The sequence below is a fragment of the Ictalurus punctatus genome, chromosome 15, assembly GCF_001660625.3.
Source record: "Ictalurus punctatus breed USDA103 chromosome 15, Coco_2.0, whole genome shotgun sequence".
In the NCBI taxonomy this organism is placed as follows: Eukaryota; Metazoa; Chordata; class Actinopteri; order Siluriformes; family Ictaluridae; genus Ictalurus; species Ictalurus punctatus.
In genome coordinates this window covers 10,721,623-10,746,620 of record NC_030430.2, presented here as the reverse complement: position 1 = coordinate 10,746,620, position 24,998 = coordinate 10,721,623, and the positions used below count along the sequence as shown (strand labels likewise).

Below are 24,998 nucleotides of genomic sequence, written 5' to 3'. Positions count from 1 at the left end.
TACTGTGCATTGTAACAAAAATCCACTTTGCATCTTTGGAGTCTCAGGGAAAAGCAGGGAGGTTTTTCTCTATCTCCCCTGCGATAAGTTGACTGTTCATGGGTTGTGGGATGGATAGGCATAGCACCAGCACCAGCACAGAGGAGTTGTTGGAGTTGTTAATGTTGTTGCAGAACTGCTCCTGTTTGTTGTGTTGCCATTCCCTTTGCAGTGTTCATTTTGTTATGATGAAGTCTAGACACTAGAGACACAGCTAGAACACGTGTGCAAGAAGTTTAATGCAAAGATCAAAATGCAAGGTGAAAAAATTAGAGCAAATAAACAAAAACAAATACACACTGTTAATATGGTAGAAAGCATCGACAGAAGTGTGAAAGATAAGCTCATGGTAAGGAGCAAAGTTTCACAAAGAATAACTGGAGAGTTTAAATAATAAAACTCCAGGAATTAGTACTCAGGGATGACTGAGTGTTGTGAGTGAGCTGCCTGGGAAGGGGTCCATGACAAATATACAATGGATATAAAAAGTCTACACGCCCCTGTTAAAATGGCAGGTTTTTGTGACGTACAATTTTCTGATTGTTTTTCACTTTATTTGAATATTTTGCAAATTTACATTAAACGTGGGGAAAGATCTGACATGATTTTGTCTTAGTTTCATTCTTTTACTTCACAAAAACCTGTCATTTTAACGGAGTGTGTAGACTTTTTATATACACTGTAAATATAACACTAATCTTACGCAGCATATAACTTATAAGGTATATACCAATATAAAATTTGTATCTAAATATATTGACAAATGCTCTTTCAACTTAAAACCTACGTGCATAGCATTACGCTTCTTTGTCCATAAATTAATCTTCCTGAATGTCTTGCTCAGTATCATTGATCTTGTACATTGCAGCAAGTTCTTTGGCTGAACCAATCTGCAGATCATCCTGCTTCTGCCTATGCTGCTCCTGCTCTAACCATCTGTAGTTAAAAAAATTCATAACGAATAGGAAAACTCCAGGGACCAGCATCATTATGCCACATGCAAAGTACATGTACTTATAGTCCATGAAGATGTCGACCAATGCACCTAAAGGAGAAAGAGTCAAAAGCATAAAACCATTAAAGTCACAAGTTATATGTGTGTAATATAATGCACTCATAACAAGTTATTTTTATAGTGACTTTTAAACATTAGCGTTTTGTCTTTATTGCCTCAAGTAAGCATGTAATTGATGCAACTACATGCGACTCACCAGAAATTGGGGGGCCAAGGAGAACAGGGCCACATTCTACAATAGTGGCAAGTCCAACTGCACTGGAGAATCGTTGTGCCCCTACCAAATCCATTAGCACCTCAAAAAGCAGTGCACACAGCATTCCAAAGGCCAGCCCAAAGAAGATGGCATATACCACCAGACCTGCATACCCAGGTAAAAGAGGGCATGCCAAATGACACACCCCATTATATGCCACAGAAAAGCTGAAGAAGTATTGAATCCTTGGCCGGATCCATTTTGTGTTGGCCATTAGGCCAGTTGCTGGCCGAGCCACCATGTCTACCAGGGCAAAAATAGAGAGCAGGGAGGCTGCAGAATACTCATCAATCCCCTGGTGCTTGGCATAGGGCGCCAAGAACACGACTGGAGCAAAGAACCCAAAGAACATCACAACATTCCCCACCAGGTATATAAGGTAACCACGGTGCTTGAAGAGTGAGAGGTCAATGAATTTGTTCACACATGATGCACATCCTGTCTGCTTTGTCTGTTGATTTCCACTAACCAAGCTAGCTTTCTGAAAATGACTATTCTCTTTTTCTGCTCCATTACCAGCACTGTTTTGATTTTGCGATGGCCTTTTTCTTATCTTAATAGGCCTCATCAGTGCTCCTGCCACACAGCAGTTGAGCAGTATGGCTCCCAAGATGAAGAAACTTCCTCGCCAGCCAAAATTGTCAAACAGAAACTGGTTGAGTGGAGCCAGAGTGCACAAAAACACTGGACTTCCTGCCATGGCCAAACCATTTGCTATGGGTCGTTTCACAAGAAAGTATTTCCCAATAATGGTCAGGGCAGGTTGCAGATTAAAGGCAAGGCCTAGACCTGAGAGAGAGAGAGTCAGACTATTAATCCATGTTTCTATTTGTGTTTCTGTCTTGATTAATAAGAGATAAGCTTCAATTATTTTATGTCATTCTTGTCACAGTTGCAAAAGTTTGGGGAGGTTTAAATTATTTGAATAAAATAGCTACCAAACTGAGCAAAAATCGAATTTGAAAACAATATACAATGCATCAAAGATTTAAATAATTAAAATAAAAAAATAATAATAATAATTAAATCAACACTTAGTGTGACCACACATTTGTCTTCAAAATGATTTAATTATCTCAGTTATGAAGATAACTGAATTATCTCAGTTATAAGGTAATAGACTGGTAGTTTGTTCCAAGCATCTTTGAGAACTTGTTCAAAGTCTTCTGCAGACTTTGGCATTTTGACATAAGTATGTCATGTGGCTCCTAGACAGCCGCCATGATAATTGCATGGTCATTGCTCTGTGGAGGCCATAACTCTGTTGCAGAGTTGTTGTTATTGTTGTTGTTTTCTTCTTTTTGCTAAAGGTAATTTCTTATATTTGGAAAATTCATGTTTGGAAATTCTCTTTGTTTGGAAGATGTCTATCTTAATACAGAAGACATCAAATTAAGATAAAAGAAAAAACTTATATTTTAAAAATTGTGTGCCTAGGACTTTTGCTTGGTATTTAGAAATAACAATCGAGGGAATGAGTGCTGCTTAGATGCTGAAATTGTTAAAGTACTGGAATAATAAACATGACTCAAAAGCACACATTTTGCATGGACATCAGAAGCCGGACTTCTATCTGAAACATCCTGTTTTCCAAAACACTCCACCCTATATATTCATATATATAGTCTTTTTTCTAATAGAAAGTGAATTATGCCTATACTAAGCATTCAAAGCTTGGCAAAAGAAAAAAAATTCAAGCTGAACTTGGGAAGAGTGCCCTGTTCTGCCTTTGAACTTTTGCTATCTTTACCCATGGGTCCACAAACACACAAAGGGGAGGCTGCCAAGTTTGGTGAAAATGACAAATCAGAGCTATACTGACCAAGATATTCTAACACAGGAAGTGTTAGTGATGATAACAAAATGATAGTTGAAGTACCTCCGATGACTCCTACACATATGTACAGATGCATGATGGTTGTGCCAAAAGAAGCAGCAATCATGGAGACCCCAGCCATTAGGCCACCAATAATGACCACCGGCCTGCTCCCATAACGATTGACGAGTATGCTGCTCACCGGCCCTGCACAGAGAGTAATGGGTTAAAGGACATGAGAAAGTCACACAAGGGAGGTCACTTATATTTAAATCTAATACTGAGAATTTAACTGGTCTGTGTAACATTTTGTTGTAAGATTGAGCAAACTACAGCACAGGTAAGTGATGCAACTGTGGGGACATACATGGATTATTTGCTTAACCTTCATATTCTGTTTAGCAATGGATCAAAATTCAACACATTTGACTGCACAACATTCACATGCTTATGGATTCTCCTGAAGGCAGTTGTGTGTGTGAGTAAGAGATCAAGGTGCTCTCACTTTTTGTTTCATATTTGCAAAGATAAACTTAGTTTTTAATTTTACCATGTCACCCTCAAGTTAAAAAAAATCTAAAATCACTAGTTTTACTTACAGCAAAATTCAAAATATGACATTTGTGCTTACATTTGATTATAATTAAGGCTCACTGGATTTGAATAAAATATATACAGTAGGACTGGGATGCCATACTTCTAAATAAATAGCATTACCTCCAGCATACATGGTAGCCAGCATGATGGAGGAGACCCATGCAATCTCACTGTAGGAGATGGAGAAATACTCCTGGATTTCCTTGAAGTAGATGGTGAGGGATTTGGGGAAGGCATATGAAAAGCCAATGGACAGGAATGATCCAAACACTACAGCCCAGCCCCAACCTCCATCAGGAGGAGTGTAGTCTAGATCAGCAGCAGTTGCAGAGGGCATTGTGGGGACTTCCCAAACAGGCAAAAAGTAACATTTAGTAAGTGGTAATATGGCTGATGAAACATTCCCTACAGTTTCTTTGTTTTATTTTTTTTTTTTATTTCTGTGTTCAAATAAAATGTGGGCTAGAATTTTTGTGAGCACTTTCAGTCTTTCCATTCATTTTTACTTTGTGAAATGAAAACTTGTTTATTTGCAAAGATATTTAATAAAAACGTGTGTTACTATTAAACATCTATGCAAATGATCAAGAAAATTCAAAGCTAAAAGAACACAATACAGGCCAAAAGTTTGAAGCCAAAACATTTTCAAAACTATTTGTTTACTTTTTTTTTTTTTATAACAGTGATGTATTCCAATATATATGTGAAAAGCAATGAGATTGTGTTTTAAATTTGGCCTGTAGTGTATAGTGAGCATCCTAGAGTAATTATTTATTATGATATAAGGCTTACCTCTATGTGTGGAGTTGAGAGAGAGTTGTAGATGATCGCATGTTCATCGTTCCTGCTACTAGCACTAGCACTCTCCCCACCACCCCACCTTATCAGCTCCTGCACTTCCACCTCTCTCTCTCTCTCTCTCTCTCTCTCTCTCTCTCTCTCTCTCTCTCTCTCTCTCTCTCTCTAACTGATGCCTGATTTTTAACTAATTCAACATATAGATTTATTATGGGTGAATAATTACAATATTGTACTACTCAGAGATTAAAATACAATAACTTAATAAGGCTGTGGCCTCAATGGCTATAGAAAATCATAGAATATATAATGTATAATATACAAATATTTATACATTTTGAATATATGAATATACTCGCTCAGTAATATATGTTACTAAAAAAAATTAAAACTTTGAAGGAGTTATAAATTCTAAACTCCATTATGGGATTCCGGTGTGTCCAGTGTACTGAAAACATTTATATGTTGTTAAAAATTTGCCTTTTGTAAATCTAACCAAATATCCTATATGTCATTCCCTTTTCGTCCACTAGGGATCAGCATTGGGTAAGTTTTGTGAACTCTGTATCCCTCCATTTTGAGGCCTACTAATACTGTATGAGTGCATTTAATAATACTCACTGGAGACGTAGTTAGAGCTAATTATGCAACACCCATTCACATTTGTGAAGCTTGATGGTACCATGTAAAAGTTGTGAATAATTCAGGAGAGGTGAAACTCTCAGAGCTTGTGATCTCAGTGCCCATGCCCCTCTTCCTGGTTAGGGTTGATGTTTTCTTACAGGCACACCCATAAACAAGGCATGAAATAGAAATCATAGAATTGTATGCAATCCATCATTTCAACAAATCAAAAATGTATGTAGCTAAAACAAGGCATTAAGCTGAATTTTACAGCTAATGTAGATTTTACAGCTAGTTTATACATAATATGCGTAAAGTATATTAGAGGTACATTAGAATTATTTGTGCTAGTTGCATTTGGTGAACTACAGACAAGTGTTTACCTGGTGCACATTCTCTATATCACTACAGGAATGTCTCCAGTTTCTTAGAAGACATGGGGTGTGTTCATTTTAGGGGATTTCTCAAACATTTATAGCCACCATTGTGCTTAGTAATAATACAAGTGTTTTCTTCACTGTTTCTGGTGCAGTACATTTCATTTCATGTCTCTTGATTGTACACTGTCAGTTTTGTTTCATAGCTACTCTTTTCAGTGTGCATTTTTGAACAAATGAGGCCTAGTTGTCTCTTTCCCTGTGGTCTTACTCCTGTGGAGTGCTCCTGGCAATGCTGAACAAAGATAATTACTCAGGAAGCCATTTGACCAATCAGCTGTGGCTTTACATGCTGTCAGTGGGAGGGTAGCCAGTCACGGCGCGCCTCTGATCACACACAGGCCTCCAGCGCTGAGTGTTCAGAGGCGAGCCCTCCCTTGTCTAAAGGCTGAGACTGTCTTCCATGTTTCATAAGTATTGACATTACACTTTTCAGCCATGCAGCCACAGAGGTAAGCTTTCTGTTTTATTCTCCTCTATGCTGTCCTTTCACTACTTCCATTGACTGTTAACACTGTTCATTTTCACTTATTTTCAGTCTACAGTAAAGGCCTGGCAAGGCCTCTCACACTGAAAACAGGGCAAAAGGGGGAGGGAATGAAAGAGGGGAGGAGGAGGAGGAGGAGGAGGAGGTGGCCTAAGGAGGAAAAACAGGCTTTTCTCTCTTCAGTGTCCTGAGCTTTGGCCAGGGCATGTCACATGACTACAAAGCAAACTCAGGCAGCCATTACTCATTTCTGAAATGGCAAATGGCAGTCAAATGTTGTGCTGCCATGGAACTTGGGCTGGAGTGGGAGTAAGGCCCTGTTTTCCCCTGTTTGCCCCCCGTCGTAACATGGAGAGAATGGGATTGTAGTATGGGGGAGGGGTGACTGAATGGTGTATCTTTTGTAAGCTGACTGCCTGGCCCTTTGTCTGCATGTATGCCGTTGAGCCTGGCACAGAAAATGGTGGCACATTAAACAGAAGCTGTTATTGTTGCCAATCTTCTGCAAATTAAACTTTTCTAATCAGCAATTTTATAAAAATGCATTTTATACATGTTCTATCATAACAGCGTAGTTGATAATGACGTCGTTGCGGGGGATTTTTGTATTATGAAAAGAATGTATGAAAATATAAATGATTATTTCTTTCTCCCAGAGCACATAATGAACACCGTGTTCTCTATTTTCAGCATCTGTCACAAACAGCCATATGGGTGGGTCAGTTATAATGAAACATTCACACTTCAGCAACCTAACAGACTAAACCATGACATACTCACTGGTCTATTTGAATAGAGCAGAGAGTCAACATTATGTAGATGGTATTATATGGATCGGTTTATTATATAGACACAGTACCTTAACCCAACAGCAAATAGGTGCTGAATTTGACTGGATAATCCGTCCTTCATGAAGATTTTGTCCTTTTATAATTATATATTTTAATTATAACAAGGCAGTAAGACATATTTTCTTAAAGCCTTTGTTTTAACTGTGGAAATCCACAAGACACCACAGTTGGTTCTCAGTAACCTTTTGTTCTTCCCGAGAAGAAATGTAATCCTCAGATATATGACTGAAATGTCTGAAATTAGTTTATGTGGATAAACTGTCTTTGATCATGACTTTATCCTCCCCATGGAATCAGTGCATTTCTGCTGGTTCTTATATGGGAGAATGAACGATAAATAGGCAATAGAATGCCATCTACCCCACCGACCAATCAGCCAGTCTTATGCAAGTTTCTTGGCCAGTTGTAGAGGGAGACACAACCTGAGCAGCAGATAGAAAGGCATGTTGTGGAAAATTTCACAACCACCCATGATTCCAGTGCAAAGGTCATCAAATGAAGAATTTGTCTTTTTTGTTCATTAAGAAAAGGTATGATTGTGCATTTTCTGGTAATTTCTGTGCTGTTTTCCTGGTTTATTCAAAGACATTTGTTCTTCATACAAACTGATCACAAATCAAGTGTTGTGTTAAAATGTGTAGTGTAGTTTGAGATTTTTCTACTGTGCAGACTGGGACAGCAGATGTTGTGTGTCTTGCTTCTCGCAAGGAAACTGATTTTTAGTGGTTTTGTCTATAGAGGAAACAAACCATAGCTGGGGTTGTAATGTGTTTCATTGTGAAAAGGAAATGGGTGCAAAATATAAAAAATAATATAGTAGTTGTATTCTATGATTAGCTTTTATATACAGCTCTCATTTGTTTCTGCCAGGCATTAGGTTCTCATATTTCTCAAAATGGGCTTTGTGAGAGCATTCAGGTTATAGTTTATCCAACCACCAAAAGATTCACTCACAAATTAGCTTTTCCGCTGCTTCATATTGTTTGTTTGGCATAGCTCATGATTGTTGCCTGTATTGACGGCTTTTCATGCTGCCTGTTTACAGTAAAGCTCGTGTGGCGTGGACGTGCAGGATCAGGCCTTGAGGGAAGGGGGAGGGGATGTTCAGCATAGCGCTGGGGGAGGGGAAGCAGCAGCCTTTCTCATTTCCTGTGTGCAGACAGAGCGAGAAACGGAGAAAGAGAGAGGGGGAAAAAAAAGACCTTGGCTCACTCATTCTCTGACCAGTTATCTCCACATTCACAGCTGCCTTTCTCCCCATTTCTTCTCTGTGACGGGCTCGCAGATCGGATGGCCTTTATTGACATGAGAGTAGGCGTTTGGCTCCATAGAACATTCTAGAAGATCTTGCCCTTTTTTGTGTATTCCATTGGTGGAGGTCATTGAATGAAGGCCATGTGGCGTTTCGGTTCTCGACTATGAACATGTCCTTAACAAGCCTGTGGATCAGTTCCAGGACTGGGTTTCCTGTTTGACAAAAATCTTCTTCTAGGTCCTTCCGTTAGCCATCCTGGTGGCAGACCTGGTGGACTTTTCTGACCACGTCACACGTTTCTCAAGAAGGGAGTGAAAATCTTGATGGAAAAAGGTTGGGCTGCAAACACGGTGCCATTGGCCACATGTGAAATATTGATGGCACTCCTACCAGGCGTATTATAGGCTAGCCTTCAGGATTTCCCAAGACATGAATTTTTTACACTCAGACATTTTAGTATCACATTTTGTGATAAAAACACACTACACCAACAAAATCCCACTTTGTTGGTAGTACTATTATCTGGCAGAACACGTTACACAACAACTGGACAGTTGAGGCCTGCTAGTGATCAGGTGAGTTTTACTCCTTGGCATGGGTAATGCATTATGCCTGATTTGCCTTGTCAACTCAGTTGACCTTTTCCATTAGTCTGTTGTCTACTGGAATGTAATAGCTGCATGAATGATGACTGAGATGCCTAAATACATTTCAGATTCTCTTGGGCATTTGCTGCTATACAAGGTGTTAAAACAAAGGGAACATGTTGACACAAACTCGCATTCCATCAAGACTTCATGACGCACTTTCTCATACTTGAGCAGGATGTTTTTAAATGCTGGGTTATCTGGCTAAGAAGAACGGACACCTACATACTTTTTTTTAAGACTCATGGTCAGTCATGTTCATTACAGTTTATGCGTTCTGATCAGTAAATAAATTTTAAATTGGGATAAATAAAATAAATTGGGAGGGGGGGTGCATTTCATTTTCATTCATTTTAGTAGTTGCACTAATGATAAGACGAGAATAAGAAGGATTTCCATCAGCATCCTAGGCCTTAAGCCTTTAGCTGCCTTGTGATCCAGTTCCTCCTTCTGTTTCTTTTTTTAACAATACATTCTTTTCTTTACCTTCTGCCATCTCCTCCCTCTGTGGTTAAGTTGGTATTTGTTGATCTGACCTCAGTGGATTTTCCTGTGGTGGGTGAACAAGGCTAACAATGAACGAGAATATCTGCCACAATTGCTACATCACCACATCTCTTTTTAATAGAATAACAAAAAGTGCTTTCTGGGATATAACCAAGCCCTACTTTAAAACTGACTCAACAGGTTTGAAATGAATCAAGCAGTATTTGTAGGTAAAGTGAAGATTATGGCCCAATAAAAGTGACTGACAGGAGCTAGTCAGCATTATCCTTCTGAATTTAGGAGACTGTCATTAATGTGAGTCAAAACCTCTCAGTTGTTGTTTATCTGAAGGGACTAAGGTGTTTATAAGAAATATTTTGCACTACATGTTGGCTAGGAGACGTTTCAACCCTTGTGGCTGGCCTTGCTCAAATGTAATCCTCATGAAAACTCTTGGCACAGAGGAGACAAGTACTGGTCACCAGAGAATAGCATGTAACATCAGCTCACTATCTCTAATCATAATACAGTAAAACAGACAAAAAAATGATGAAGTAGCTCTCATATATGGTCATGTTCATGCCCAGTCATGTTTAAAGATGCCATTTTGAGTACCAGTTCTAGTGTGAGATGGACTGGCTATGCTGCAGCGAACAAAAACAGTAAAACTCTTGGGATTTGATTGCATCACCTAAGGTTTCTATCTCAGAAGCAAACCTTATGAGACTCCCACATTTACATTGCTTTCTTCTCCCTTGTGTTTCGATCTTCTCTTACATCAGCTTGGCTGGGGAGGAGATCAAGACAGTGTCTGATGTGGTCGAAGGGATGGAGGTATCAGTACCACCAAAAGGTAAGGTAGATATTTGATATGTCAGTGGGATATCAGAATGGTGTGTCAGTCTGTAGTTTATTTTAGTCAATTTTACTACTGCCTTTGGGTGTTTTTTTCTGGAATAGGTGTGGCATAACCTTCCCTGACAGAGACAGATTAATACTAATGAGGGATAAGAACATTTGCATGTTTTGTTCCATTGAAGACTGAGTCAGTTTCAGTCTAATAAGGTTGTACAGATAGGCCTGAGAGGGTGAACTGAGAGAATCTCTCTCTCTCTCTCTCTCTCTCTCTCTCTCTGCCTTGTCAACTGTCATCATCTTTAAAGATGTCTGTATCATTTTATGCACAGTTCCTGATCTAGGATCAACAGAAACAACAATGGCTAGTCAAAAGCGGAAAGTACCCAGTCCCCCTCACTCCTCTAATGGCCATTCACCATCTGACACATCTCCCAGTGGTGTTAAAAAGAAAAAGAAACCTGGCTTAGTCACGGGCAACAATAAAGATCAGGTAGGACCCTATCCTAAGATCTCGTTTCTTTCATTCAAATATGATTAATGTGAAAAGCTTAATGAATTGTAATTCAGCAAGATAGTTTGTTTGAATTTGTTTATGCATCTTGAGAAGCAACTCTTGCACCCAGAGTGTGTAAGCAAATCTTTTTTATGTACTTTTACATTATTGTTTAGCAACCCATGTGAAATAGTTGTGCTGCTATCATTTTATTATAGCTTGGGAAAGCTCTCCTCTAAATGCCATGGTCAATTCCATGGCATTATACAACTGGAGTAGAATTTAGCCCTGTATTATCTTTTGATTTGCACAGTTTAGATCAAGGGTCATCAGTTTCATCATAGAAGTGTGTGCGGTCCAACACAGTTTAGTGATTTCTAAAAGACCTGACTTAACCCCCAGTTAATAGGCATAGGAGGTGTCTTAGAGCTGTGAAATCACCGAATTGTGCTGGACTCCGGCCCTCCATGACTCAACATGTTGACCTTTGTTCTATCTAGCTTAAGCCTATGTAGGTATAGACACTCAGTTTGCCTTTGCAGTAGATCCTAACTATTACTAGCATTCCTGGGGCTTGAATAAATCCTGTGTGCTGTATCGCTTATATTGATGCCTTGGAATTCGGGTTATAGCTTTTATAATCTCCATGCACGATACCAAATACAGAACTGCAGAATTACACTCTTAAAAAATAAATCCCGAATGGATTTCTGAGTAGTTAAGGATTTATAACTTCTTAAACAGGTTCTATTTGATATGCTTTCTGACAGAAAAATACTTTCTAGGCGAATTCTACAAAGAACCTTTAAAGATTCTCCCAAAGGGAAAAATTGAAAGGATAAACTATAGTTATTTTTTCTGTCTTTTAAAGAATTTCTATGCAGGTTTCTTTGAGGGCTGTGAAACTGTCAGATACATTCTATAACTAACAAAGCGTTATTTTTAACGCTACTAAAATGCGTAATTTTAATATTACATTTCTTTAAAAATGCACTATTTCCACATATTCAAGAGCTATTCCTAATATACAAACTTAAAAATATTAAAATGATTCTTATAATTATAAACTTAATTAATCTTCGTTAACATTTTTGAGTGTGCATTGTCTTTTGCAGATTGATTGCAATTGTTCTGCCCTGTTAGCCCTGCAATCAGTATCTGTGCTTGGTATCTGTGGCTTTGTGAATCAGTAATCAACCCTCCTCCTGGAGAGGCAGAATTGTGTTCTGAGCCTGTGCTGTTCTCAATACTCTCACATTACCCTTCAAGGGCTTGAGCAAAATCCATCTTACATCTCTCCAGCATGAAGGTTACCTACCCTTGCTTTTGCCCACTACATTTAGAGAGGTCCTGTGGTTGTGCTGTGTTGACTTTTGCAAAGCCTTGCTGCCCCTCTTGCCTGCAGTGCCATGGTGTGTGTTTTTGACCGCAGCTTCTGTCTCTCTTGCCTGCATTTCAGTGTGAGCTAAGACATGGTCCCTTTTACTATGTCAAGCAGCCTGCACTCACCGCAGACCCTGTTGATGTTGTGCCACAGGATGGGAGGAATGATTTCTACTGCTGGATGTGCCACCGTGAGGGCCAGGTGCTCTGCTGTGAGCTCTGCCCACGTGTGTACCATGCCAAGTGCCTCAAACTGGCTGCCGAGCCTGAAGGCGACTGGTTCTGTCCAGAGTGTGAGGTAACTGCTAGATGGGTGTGACGTGTAGGGTCTGGAGGAAGGCCTATAATGTAGGATTCAACAGTGGTATTTCCAAGGACATTTGTGCACCTTTTCTGGTTGTAAACATTCAAAACATGTTAAGAACTGCTACGGTCAATTAACCCCCCACCCCCCAGCCAGGTCCTATGCAGTGGATATTTAGTCAGGGAGAAATTTGCTAAAGAGATTATAAAAATCACAAACTTGCATTCCTACCTCTACTTTGCATCAGTGAAATATATATCCAGCTTAAAATTAAATATGTGTCAACCCTACAATATGCTATTAAACATGGTATATGGTTCACACTGCAAACCCTTGTTAATCTAAAATGCAGTAGATGATTTATCCCATGCGTTTGAGTCAAGGAAAGCTTAGTTACCATGCTGCTATATTACAAACTCTTGTTTGTTTCAGAAAATAACAGTAGCAGAATGCATTGAGACTCAAAGCAAAGCCATGACCATGCTAAATTTGGAACAGCTGTCCTACCTGTTGAAGTTTGCCCTGCAGAAAATGAAGCAGCCAGGGGTAATACGTTTTAAATTTTTCTTTACTTAATTTAAAATGGTGACGTACCTTTTGCCATGGCTAAGTGCTTGTTTTGAATAATATAGCTTTTGTGTTTGTGGTACATGGGTTGGCATTTATTCGTGTCTCAGGCCTTAATAAAACCTATTGCCATTTGGCAATCTCCATTGTTATTATATTATATTAACCCATGAATAGAATCAGACCTTCCCAGATCATATGTAGTTAATAATCATTCCCAACTTTCACATTGTGTAGACAGAGCCATTTCAGAAACCAGTGTCTCTGGAGCAGCATCCTGACTATGCAGAGTATATCTTCAACCCCATGGACCTATGCACCTTAGAGAAGGTAACTCAAAACGAGTTCTGCTTTTGATTGTATTCTTGCAATAGGCAAAAAACAAATGAATTTGAGAAGATGCTCTGAATGACTTACCCCCAGAAGACTTGAACAGTGCTTTGTCCACAGAATATCAAAAAGAAGATGTATGGCTGCACCGAGGCATTTTTGGCAGACGCTAAATGGATCTTACACAACTGTATTATTTATAATGGAGGTTAGTTCCCATTTAAAATGTTTGAGTTAAAACACGATGTGGTTTGTATTTGACTGTTTGTGGGTCTTGTGCAGGGAATCATAAACTTACTGCAACTGCAAAGGTTATTGTCAAGATCTGTGAACATGAGGTGAGTTTCATACTTAGGGACTGGTATAGTAAATGTTATTTAAAGTGTAGTTGTTTAGGGAAGATCACAATACTTGCAGTGAGAGACCTTGTCTGGTTTCCATCTCCAGATGAATGAAATTGAAGTTTGTCCGGAGTGCTACCTGTCCGCTTGTCAAAAGAGAGACAACTGGTTTTGTGAACCATGTGTGAGTAGATCAGACTCTGATATCTTTTTGCACAAATACCTACAACGTTTAACGTTCTTGAACTTGAAGTAATGGGCAATTTAATACTGAATGCATGATCAGATACAACTGCTTGTTTTGTTGTATGCAGTCTCAACCCCATCCACTGGTGTGGGCTAAGCTGAAAGGTTTTCCGTTCTGGCCTGCTAAAGCACTGAGAGACAAAGATGGCCAGGTAGATGCTCGCTTCTTTGGCCAACATGACAGGTGAGCTTGCAGTATTTACTGCAGAGGCAAATTCGCACATGATTTCAACTCATTTGACAAGACTGAACTACATTTGCATGTCCAGTTTACTAAACATAATGTTAAAAGCTTAGACAGTGACAGTGGTTGTTGAGTGTAAATGTCTCTGAAAAGAAATTAAGCCTAGGATTATTTTTATATATTGTCATTACATTGAGTTATCTTTTTTTTTTCAGAGCCTGGGTGCCCATTAACAACTGCTACCTCATGTCAAAAGAGATTCCCTTCTCTGTGAAGAAGACGAAGAGCATCTTCAACAGTGCAATGCAAGAGATGGAAGTTTATGTGGAAAATGTACGCAAGAAACATGGCGTGTTTAATTATGCCCCATTCAGAACAGCATATACACCCAACAACCTGTTCCAGATGTTGCTGGACCCAAGTAACCCCAGGAAAGGTACAGTTCTGCAAGAGAAACAGGACAAGATCAAGTTAAACTTTGACATGACTGCATCTCCCAGGGCACCCCTGGGCAAGAGTGTGGGACAGAGGATGAGTGACATTCCCAGGTCTCCAATGAGCACCAATTCCTCAGTCCACACAGGGTCAGACCTTGAGCAGGATGCATCAGAAAAAGGAACAAGAATCCCATCTAGCCACTGTAGTACAGGGGAAGACTCTATGGACTGCACAGGTAGACAGCCCTACAGTGTTCTTCTAGATCATCTTGTGTTGTTGCTTAATAGACTGATGTCACTATCTCCTGCACACAATACTTTTTATATGGAACATTAACAGACACTTAATTTTTTTTGCTACAGCATCACCAGCATGTCTGAAGACCACAGGTAGTCCAAAACCCATCCCACCAACACCTGTTAAACAGGAGAGAATGCAGCATACAGCCAGCATCCTCAACCTAAATCTTGGTGAGCTTTACAAAAATGCCTTTGTATGTCCAGTCATGTCATGGATGTTTTTCACTTTGTCAGCTTATGAACCCAGATTCCAATAAAGCTTGTTTGTGGCAATGTGTACTGTAAAAACCTCTACACAAATAAAATTTAATTGAGTAATGTCAAAAGATCATCAATGTCCTTTAGCAAAGTCCTCTAGCAATTTTATTAGGGGCTTGCTATTGCAAAATGGGGATGATTATTGGATGTGCTCTCAGACCGCATTAAGGCAGAAATGGACCTAAAGGAGCTGAGTGAGACTGTACTTCAACAGCAGCAGCAAAGCCCATCTGTACTCCTTACCTCCCCAAAGAAACCCACCAGAAGTCTAGATAAGACCATAGAGAGCTGCAAGGCCCAACTAGGTATTTCACATGTAGCTTATCATATACAACACATTCATTCTTAGAGGTACATAAATGATGTAACTGTCTCCTTATACTGCATATAGGCATCAATGAAATCTCTGAGGATGTGTACCAAGGCGTGGATCACAGTGACTCTGATGATTCTGACAAGTCTGACTCCAGTGACAGCGAGTATGCGAGTGAAGAGGAGCAGGAACTGGAGTCAGACTTGTCAGAATCATCAGAGTCACTGTGATGATTCTGACAAGTCTGACTCCAGTTCCTGCTCCTCTTCACTCGCATACTCGCTGTCACTGGAGTCAGACTTGTCAGAATCATCAGAGTCACTGTGATCCACGCCTTGGTACACATCCTCAGAGATTTCATTGATGCCTATATGCAGTATAACAACACATTCATTCTTAGAGGTACATAAATGATGTAACTGTCTCCTTATACTGCATATAGGCATCAATGAAATCTCTGAGGATGTGTACCAAGGCGTGGATCACAGTGACTCTGATGATTCTGACAAGTCTGACTCCAGTGACAGCGAGTATGCGAGTGAAGAGGAGCAGGAACTGAAAAACGCAACAAAGAATGAAGACCATGAGGATGCTGTCTTTAAAAACAAAAAAAGACCCAGACCTACATCTTCACAACCACAAAGCAATAAGAACCAGTCTCAAAATGTGACCGAGAAGGTGGCCTCGGAACCACCGCTAAAAAAGAGAGCCAGTGGCATTTCAGAGAAGGAAGCCCAGGAAAAGCCCAGGGCAAACCAGCAGACGCAGTCACAGAGAGAGAGGCCTTCAGCTGGGCATGAAGGAAAGGCTGGAGTTGTGGATGCAGATTCAGACTCGGAAAGAGAACTTGTGATAGACCTTGGTGAGGAGCAGGGAGGCAAAGAGAGGAAGAAACCAAAGAGAGAGGCTTCAACAATCTCCAACTCTATAACCAAAGCCAATGCAGCCGTCAAAAGTGAAGGTGCTGTCTTTTTTCTAAGAGTGTGTGTGTGTGTGTGTGTGTGTGTGTGTGTGTGTGTGTTTTGAGCAATTGATTTCATATATCTCTATATCTCTTCTCAGGAAAGGCTCTGGCCACTGCCAGCCCGTCAGCCTCTCCATCCACAGTACCCCCTGCTTCATCCTCCAACCCCAGCACAAGAGATTCAACCCAGCCAGTCTTAAAGCCACCAAACACCACCTCTGCCCCACCCGTCACCTCCACCAGCACCACCTCTGTACCAGGAACCACTTCAGCAACAAATTCCTCCATGTCCACTGTGGTAAAGAAACAGCGCCCTCTGCTGCCCAAGGAGACAGCACAGTCTGGTCAGACATCAGTGGTTTGGAACCAGACTGGGAATAAGATCCATACGTCCTCTCCAAAGTGGCATGTGCAGAAGGTTCAGAAGCAGCAACATGGCTCACAGTCTCAAAGCCCAGTGGCTTCCAGCAATGCCAGCACCCGCTACCAGACTAGGCAGTCTGTTAAAGGTGACTGAAACTTCCACTTCCACCCGAGACTAAAAAGTCTGTAGCACAAACCCTAAAGTAAACACTTCATGTTTATACATGTCATGTTGACAGTGAAGAGTTATAAGATACACAGGAGATCAGGGTTGGTGTATAAGATGTAAGAAGTTCCAGAAAATTCTAAGAAATTGGACAACACTTTCACATAGAATTTTAAGGTTAAAAGTAGCTCCTAACTAGCTGATTCAGGGGAAATGCTTTAAAATGGGAGTGTTAATCTAATAAGTAAAACTTCTTTTGTCATTTATAAATCTTTTTAAAAAATATTATTAACACTAATAGCAGGTTCAAAGCAGGTACTACAGACATGGGGTCATGGGGTGTCCTTGATCAAGTTACAGTGATGGAACTGTCATTCACTTTATTTACTCCTAGGATTAACTCCTAATTCTCTCTAAGATTGGTTCTGAGAAGTTATACAGTATAACAGATCATTACTTTAAGCCTTTTTCTAAGAATATTTTATGTCTTAAGTAGACCTCCTAATTTTTACAGTACATACCAGGACAGGAGCCATAAAGAATATTAAGTATCCCTTAATTGGCTGATTTAGTAGTAAATCTTAAAAATTGTTGTGTTAATCCCAACATTAAGACATCTAAAATATTTTCAGTTTAAGACTAATTGAGAAATGTTAGCATTTTAGCACTAAAAGCAGATCCTAAATAAAACCTGAGGGGTAGTCCAGAGAAGTCACTGATGACTGAATCGTGAGCAATATAAATGGTGCGATCGTGTTCGTGTGTTTTTAATATATTTAATGTCAACGAACTTTAAAAAGTTAGCCTGTTGATTAAGGGCCTGTTCACACCGGACTTTTTTTCGCTGAGTTTTTGTGTGTGTGTGTGTGTGTGTGTGTGTGTGTTCACACCCAGCTGTTAAACTCGGGCCAAGCGCTGAATGAAAGTGCAGATTCACTCCCTGACTGTAGATGGTGCTAATTGAAAAACAGAAATACTCCGATACATAAGGTGGCGCTGCACAACTTTCCGTTTCTGACACCCGCTTATCACTGAGAAGTAGAAGAGAGACAGTATTGACGTCTATAAGCTGTTCACACCCTTTTTACAAACACGCTAAAGCACGTATGCACTTTGGTGAAATATAAGGTATTTGGTGATTTGGCCACTGCAACAAATACTTATTTAAAGCTAAATCCATAAAGTTCTCAGCAATAGCATTCACAAGCTTATGGGAAGACCCAAATAATGTTGTTGTTTTTAAAAAAATAAAAATAAAAATAGCATTGTTTTTGAGGGTTTGGGTATAGGGCAATTATTGTTTTGCTAAAAAAAAATTAATATTCCTGCACTTTGATGAAGTGTTGAATATGAATAGTTTTTTTTTCTTCTCTTGCATAACTGTATACAATGACACAATAATGGGGCACTTAGCTATTTGAATAAGAGGTCAAGAATACTTATATATTACAGTGGACTAACAATCAGCGGAGTATCATTTGTAGGGAAGAGATAAAGAAACAAACAATGCTATTTAGTGTAGAAAAAACACTAAAAGAATTAAATTGATCATTAGAATATATTCTTGCATTTCAGTGTCATCCAAAAAAAAATAGCCACAGCATAATAAGTACTAATAAATATGTGTGTGTGTGTGTGTGTGTGTGTAGTATTTAGTGTGTAAATCTGAATCTGGTGCGTTCAGAGGACACCTTGTTTATGTGTGTAGGCAGAAGGATTTTACTTCGGCTATGTCACTTGTGCACTCTATCATTAAATGGAGGGTGCTGGCATCTTCTTTGTCGCTAAGACAGTTGTGTACTTGAACGCCATCAAATCGTACTTTTACGTAACTTCAGCGGCTCCGGGAATGTGAACAAAAGCACGAATCTCATTGGTTGGCTAGTTTTTCACGTGGCGCGTCCAAAAAGATGAACTCCTCGACGTTAAAAAATTTGACACTTTGACGCCACGTGTTTTTACGCCTGGTTGTGAACACTCTTTTACAGCCATTGGGGCTTTAAACGGACAGTTTTTCACACTGACAAATCGTCCCGGTGTGAACAGGGCTTTAAAAATTGCTCTCCAGACTGCTTTTGCTATTCAGCAGTTGCTACTGACAATCAGTACATTTACATGGACAACAGCATTCCGATATTAATCTGATTAAGACGATACTCTGATTAAGACACTAACATGTAAACAGCGATTATTGATGACCTTAATCCGGCTAAAGTCATACTCTAAGTAAACATAAATCGAATTAAGACCTGTGGAGTATACCTATTTTAGTCGCATTATAGAAGTGCATTACAGACATTTACACACCTTAATCACACTATTAACGACGTGTGAGAGTTTTCACCGCATTTTGTGACAGGACACGATCACACACGGCAGTGCTCAACCGTTTGACGGCAAACGAGACCACGGCTGCATCCGAAACCGCGTACTTACCTACTATATAGTAGGTTAAATACATGTATCTCAGCTACTACATAGTAGGTAAATACGTGGTTTTTGATGCAGCCCACAGCTTCAATCAGTTGTCTATTTGCACATATAGCATGACAAATAATTAACTGCACTTGAAGCTTTCATAAAAATTTTAAATAAAAACACCCAAAACTGTATACGGTACCATAACGAAGACGAACTATATGTTGATACGTGAAATTCTGGAGGGAACGTCGGACGGCGTGGCGTGGGGACGTAATGACGTGTGCCGTTAATTGCTCTATGTTCTATATTATAACATGTAAAACAGGAACATGAAAGGAATATTCTAAAACACCTTAATCATAATATTGTCTTATTCAGAATAAGGTCAATAATTAGATTATTGCTGTCCATGTACACATAGTCAATGATGTCATTACTCAATATCTACAGTGACTGGTTTAGGTTGGGGTCTTCACAATAAACTTGTGAATGAAAACATCATATTATGATTACAAAAAGAAAATGAAAGTGCTGAAAATGAAAATGAAAAAGAAAATGAAAGACTTCATACTATGTGGAAACAAAAATCTAAAGGCTGACGGGTCGAATATGTTTGTTTTCTTCTACAAACTTAAAGGCCATAAATGCACTACAGTGTGGTCTGCTATTGGGGACTATATAACTCGATACCTTGACAGTTTGCTAAAATTATACTTCACGTGGATATGATTATTATTTTATTTTTTTTTCAAGTATGAAATCAGCAGCAGTTTCATTTTCTTTAATTTATTTAATTTATATGGGTATGTTTCATTTGAGGTTACTGCACAATCTACGACCACATCACTGATAAAAATGAAGGCATATCGACCTAGGCTTCCTTCTTATCTAGAAATTTCTTACTGAAAGTTCCTCTCAGCAATTTTGTGAATGGGTTTTAAGGAGAAACTCTTAATTAGGAATGTTATGTGCCACTTGGGAGAGCTCTTTGTGTTGCTAATATTCTTTCTGAACACAGTCCAAGGATCAGAAACGCAATTTTCCATGGGAATTACATTAGGCAGGTCAGTGTAGGAACATTCAGTATGCCAATGTAAATACTTTATGTAGGGTTCTCTCTCTCTCTCTCTCTCTCTAATTTGATTTGTGTTCTTAACCAGCTGTCCAGCAAAAGGAGCCCTTGTCTGGGTCCTCTAGTTCAGTCCTGACTGGGGACTTCCTCACCCCACCTGCCTCTGCTGATGTGGCAGCTGACATTGCCAAGTACACCTCTAAAGTAAGTAAACACAATGTAAGTAAACATAACAGCCCAAATACACAGCCAGCATGAAATGCTTGTTTATTTTTCAGCAGTTATAGTTACTGACACCTAAATTAAAGCTAAAGTCATGCTTTTTTTCTTTGTAGATAATGGATGCTATTAAAGGAACAATGACTGAGATATATAATGACCTTTCCAAAAGCACAACAGGAAACACTGTTGCTGAGGTTGGCCTTATTGATACGCACATCTCCTTTGATGGTTTTGTGAAGTTTTTTGCAACACTGTACACTGCTGAATACAGCTTTGTTTTCCCATACAGTCAAATAATAGTCATTGTTCTTCACTAATGACCCGTTTTACATTAATTCTGTGAATCAGATACGGAGATTAAGGATCGAGATTGAGAAGCTCCAGTGGTTGCATCAGCAAGAGCTTTCAGAGATGAAACATAATCTGGGTATTTTGTCCTTGCAAACATGTTTAACTGCACACATTAGTCTGTACATTCACTATGTATTGACGGTACATGATTGTGCTGTATATCTGCATGTAGAACTGACTATGGCGGAGATGAGGCAGAGTTTGGAGCAAGAGAGGGAGAGGCTCGTTTCAGAGGTAAAGAAGCAGATGGAGGTGGAGAAACAGCAGGCTGTGGACGAAACGAAGAAGAAGCAGTGGTGTGCCAACTGTAAGAAGGAGGCCATTTTCTACTGCTGTTGGAATACCAGCTACTGTGATTATCCCTGCCAACAAGCACACTGGCCTGAACACATGAAATCCTGCACGCAGTCAGGTATGAGAGAGACATGTACCAGACATGTACTGATCTTGTGCTAAACAATATCACAATAATTGCCTATCCTTTTCTAACAGTACAGGATATTATAACAAAATGATTGCTTTATTGTTCTAAATAATAACCTTAACAAACTGGTTTTCTTCATTCCTTAATTAATAATTATTACTAATAATTATCCCAAATTATCAATGGAGCATATACACTATATGGGCAAAAGTTTGTGGACATATGACTATCATATGTGGGCCTTCCAAAAAAGTTGGAAAGCAAACAATTGTATAGGATGACTTTGTATGCTGTAGAATTAAAATTTCCCTTCAGTGGAACTAACAGCCCCAAGCCTGTTCCAGTATGTCCCTGTACACAAAGTGAGCTCCATAAGACATGGTTTGCCAAGGTTGGAGCAGAGGAACTCCACTGTTCTGACCTCAACCCCATTCGATACCTTTGGTATGAACTGGAACACCGTGTGCACCAAAACAGGGACTAATTCTGGAATGGGATATTCAGAAAGCATATATGGGTGTTATCGGTCAGGTGTTCACATACTTTTGCGCCATATAGTGCGCAACATATTTAAAGAATGAGACAAAGCTCATAAATTGAAACAGAATTATTAATGCAAATGTGGCATGGGGGTGCAGTGGGTAACATTGCTGCCTCACAGCTCAGGTCCCAGGTACAATCCTGACCTTGGTTTACTGTCTGTGTGGCATTTCACATGTTCTCCATGTGCCCACATGAGTTTCTCCTTGCTCATAGGTGTGAATGTGTGTGCACAGTGCCTTACAATGACCTGGCAATGAATCCACTATGGCTCTGACCAAGATAAAGTCGCTACTGAAGATAAATGAAGGGATGAATGAATATAAATGCAAGGGAATTGCTGTATTGTAAAGCATTCACAATAACAACATGCTTACAACTCGCTGACTGCAAAACCACTCATCTCTCCACATATACATTCAACACTCGCAAACATTCTAATGAAGCATTTAACTTGTTTTGTTTTTTCTTTCTAGCCACAGCATCTCAGCAAGAGCCAGAGGAGGAGGCCTCTGCAGTTCCAGTACCAAAAACCTCAGGACAATCACCCAAAGCCCAGCATTCATCTCCTGCCAGCAAAAGTTCACCAACACACAAAACTCCTTCACCCAAAGCAGACAACACTAAAGCAAGCGCCACAGTTTCTGTGTCCTAACCAGAACTTCTCTATCATTTCTCCATGGTCACCAACCTGGATGCTTTTGGACTGGGGTCTGCAAGTTGTGCTTTCTTCTTACTTCTTCTTCTTCTTCTTCTTCTCAAAGCTCAAAGCAAAGACATATTAAACTTGCGCTCCTCACCTGCCCAGTTCACAACACCCTGAGGATGTAAGAAAATGGTTCATTTTTTTATATATATATATATATATACATTTCTAAGGCATTTAATGTTTTTAGACTACATAAAATTCATTTGTACAAAGTCTGACCCTTTCATATAAAATATGCTCATGTAATACTGTATTTTTTTTAATTATTATTATTTTTACTTTACACACACACTTGCGTTTTATACAGTGCAGATCAAATTAATTTGTCTGTTTTTTTTTATGTACCCGCTGCACTTACCAGTGCCTCCAGAGAGATGGTTACTTTATTATTATTATTGTTATTATTGTTATTTTTATTTTTATGGTGGATCTTTTGAAACAGTGGGATTTATTAATTCGCAACATGTTTAAGGTTTGATTCTCACTACATGACCCATCAAAGACATTCTATGTAGCCATCTTACTGAGGTCATTCATCCTGCAGATATTGCTTGATTTAAAGCCGACAAAAGCAGAGTTGATCTATGTTGTATTTGTATTTCACTTCAGGTCTTCACTTGTTTACATATTGTAAATAATTAAAGAATTAAAAGGAGACAACTATCTGTAAGAAATAAAATCAGCTCCCATCTGAAATTAAAAGTCATGAGTTGTCTTGCATTTCTATAATCCTTTCTGAGAGTCAAAAACCAGTAATCAAATACAAATTAAAAATAAATTTTAAAAAAAGGCAAATAAAGCTCTTTTAATGAAACATCAGGGTTGAGTGTTCATTTTACATGCAGTCACATTGCATGCAGTTAAATGCATTAGACAAGATTACTGTAACCATTCCTGAGCAAATCATGTCTTCATTTCATGTTGCTCTCCTTTTAATGGAGTGACAGCAACATCTAGTGGCAAACTTCTTGAAACATGGGTGTGCATGAACACACCGCCCTCTTTCATATAAAGCAGTCAGGCAAAACAAATAGATAAAACATATTCCACTGAGTCCTCACCAGCAAACAAATCTAACTACCTGCATGACCTATCCAGTTTAAACCAAGAATAGATGTTGTCGTGGTCACTTTATTAGATACACCCATATTATACCTATATTTTAATCATTTAATTGATAACAAACATGCACTTTGTGGGTACATAACTTCTGAGCACTTCAGCCAGTGTGTTGCTCTATGCATTACCTCTACCCAGTTAATTACTGGAAGGGAACCACCATAGGACCACCACTACCCGGGTGTTATTTGGGTGGTGAATTATACTCAGTACAGCAGTGACACTGACAGCTGGTGTTACACAGATGTGAGTGTATCAGGTATAGCAGTGCTGTTTTGTTTATGCATAGTGTGTCCTAATTATCCTCTAAACCTTTATTAACTGCTGTTGGTTGGAATTCTTATCAGTAGGAACAGAAAAATATACCAGTGCCACACACTACAATACCGCTACCATGCCAGTGTTTCTGCTGCTGTGCTGAGAATGGTCCACCACCCAAATAATGGTCCTACGGTGGTCCATTCCTGCTGATGGATGAGATAGAGGAGGCTTACAAACTGTAACATAGTATACTTATAATTGGATATCTAGTGCACGTAGCCTACATGCAGACTAAAAGTAAATGACTGATATGTGTTTGTAAAAGGTGTAACTAATAAAGTGACCACTGTGTGTATGTATAAATTTATATATTCTCTATAGCCAAACGTATTCACACCCATATGTGCTTTTTGAACATCCCATTCCAGATTAGTCTCCCTTTGCTGTTATTATAACCTCCACTCCTCTGAGAAGGATTTGCACTCGATTTTGGAGTGTGTCTATGGGGATTTGTGCTCATTCAGCCACAAATGTATTAGCGTGGTCGGGCACTGATTTCAGGAAAGGAGGTCTGGGGTGCAGTCCATGTTCCAATTCATCCCAAATATTTTCAGTAGGGTTGAGCTCTGTTCTGTGCAGGTCAGTCAAGGTCTTCCACTCCAACCTTGGCAAACTATATCTTCGTGGACCTCGCTTTGTGCACAGGGGCATTGTCATGCTGGAACAGGTTTGGACCCCTTAGCTCCAGTGAAGGGAAATCTTAATGCTACAGAATACAAAGACATTCTAGACAGTTGTGTGCTTCCAACTTTGTGGCAATAGCTTGGAGCTTGGGTGTGATGGTCAGGTGTCCAGAGGCACCAGTGGCAAGGAAAAACTCCCTGAGACGGCATAAGGAACCCTTCAGCGGAACTACATTCAAAGGGGAACTGTTCTGAGTGACGCCAGGTTTATTGTAAAAAAAAATAATAATAATAAAAAAAAAGTATTGTCTATCTATAATGTCAAACAGTACTGAGTGTGCTGAAAGGATGTTCAGTAGGCTACAGTATGAGCATCATAGT

At 39.4% G+C, this 24,998-nt stretch overlaps 2 protein-coding genes across 2 annotated transcripts; one reads left to right on the top strand and one right to left on the bottom strand.

The window, feature by feature from the left end:
* Nucleotides 1-254: 254 nt before the first annotated feature.
* Nucleotides 255-4,645, bottom strand: slc16a7 (solute carrier family 16 member 7). The gene is made up of 5 exons (XM_017487405.2): nucleotides 4,516-4,645; nucleotides 3,844-4,068; nucleotides 3,190-3,333; nucleotides 1,251-2,099; nucleotides 255-1,084 (listed from the first exon to the last, which is right to left on the bottom strand). Exons 2-5 carry the CDS (start codon nucleotides 4,058-4,060, stop codon nucleotides 858-860), a joined length of 1,437 nt encoding a protein of 478 aa, XP_017342894.1. The 5' UTR covers nucleotides 4,061-4,068; nucleotides 4,516-4,645; the 3' UTR covers nucleotides 255-857.
* A 418-nt stretch (nucleotides 4,646-5,063) lies between these two features.
* prkcbp1l (protein kinase C binding protein 1, like) lies at nucleotides 5,064-23,368 on the top strand. The gene is made up of 20 exons (XM_053686206.1): nucleotides 5,064-6,034; nucleotides 10,091-10,161; nucleotides 10,496-10,656; nucleotides 12,119-12,340; nucleotides 12,779-12,892; nucleotides 13,151-13,243; nucleotides 13,364-13,451; nucleotides 13,526-13,581; nucleotides 13,691-13,768; nucleotides 13,899-14,014; nucleotides 14,230-14,687; nucleotides 14,815-14,922; nucleotides 15,168-15,314; nucleotides 15,765-16,283; nucleotides 16,385-16,795; nucleotides 20,397-20,512; nucleotides 20,644-20,724; nucleotides 20,879-20,957; nucleotides 21,054-21,293; nucleotides 22,322-23,368. Exons 1-20 carry the CDS (start codon nucleotides 6,021-6,023, stop codon nucleotides 22,498-22,500), a joined length of 3,351 nt encoding a protein of 1,116 aa, XP_053542181.1. The 5' UTR covers nucleotides 5,064-6,020; the 3' UTR covers nucleotides 22,501-23,368.
* The last annotated feature ends 1,630 nt before the right edge of the window (nucleotides 23,369-24,998 follow it).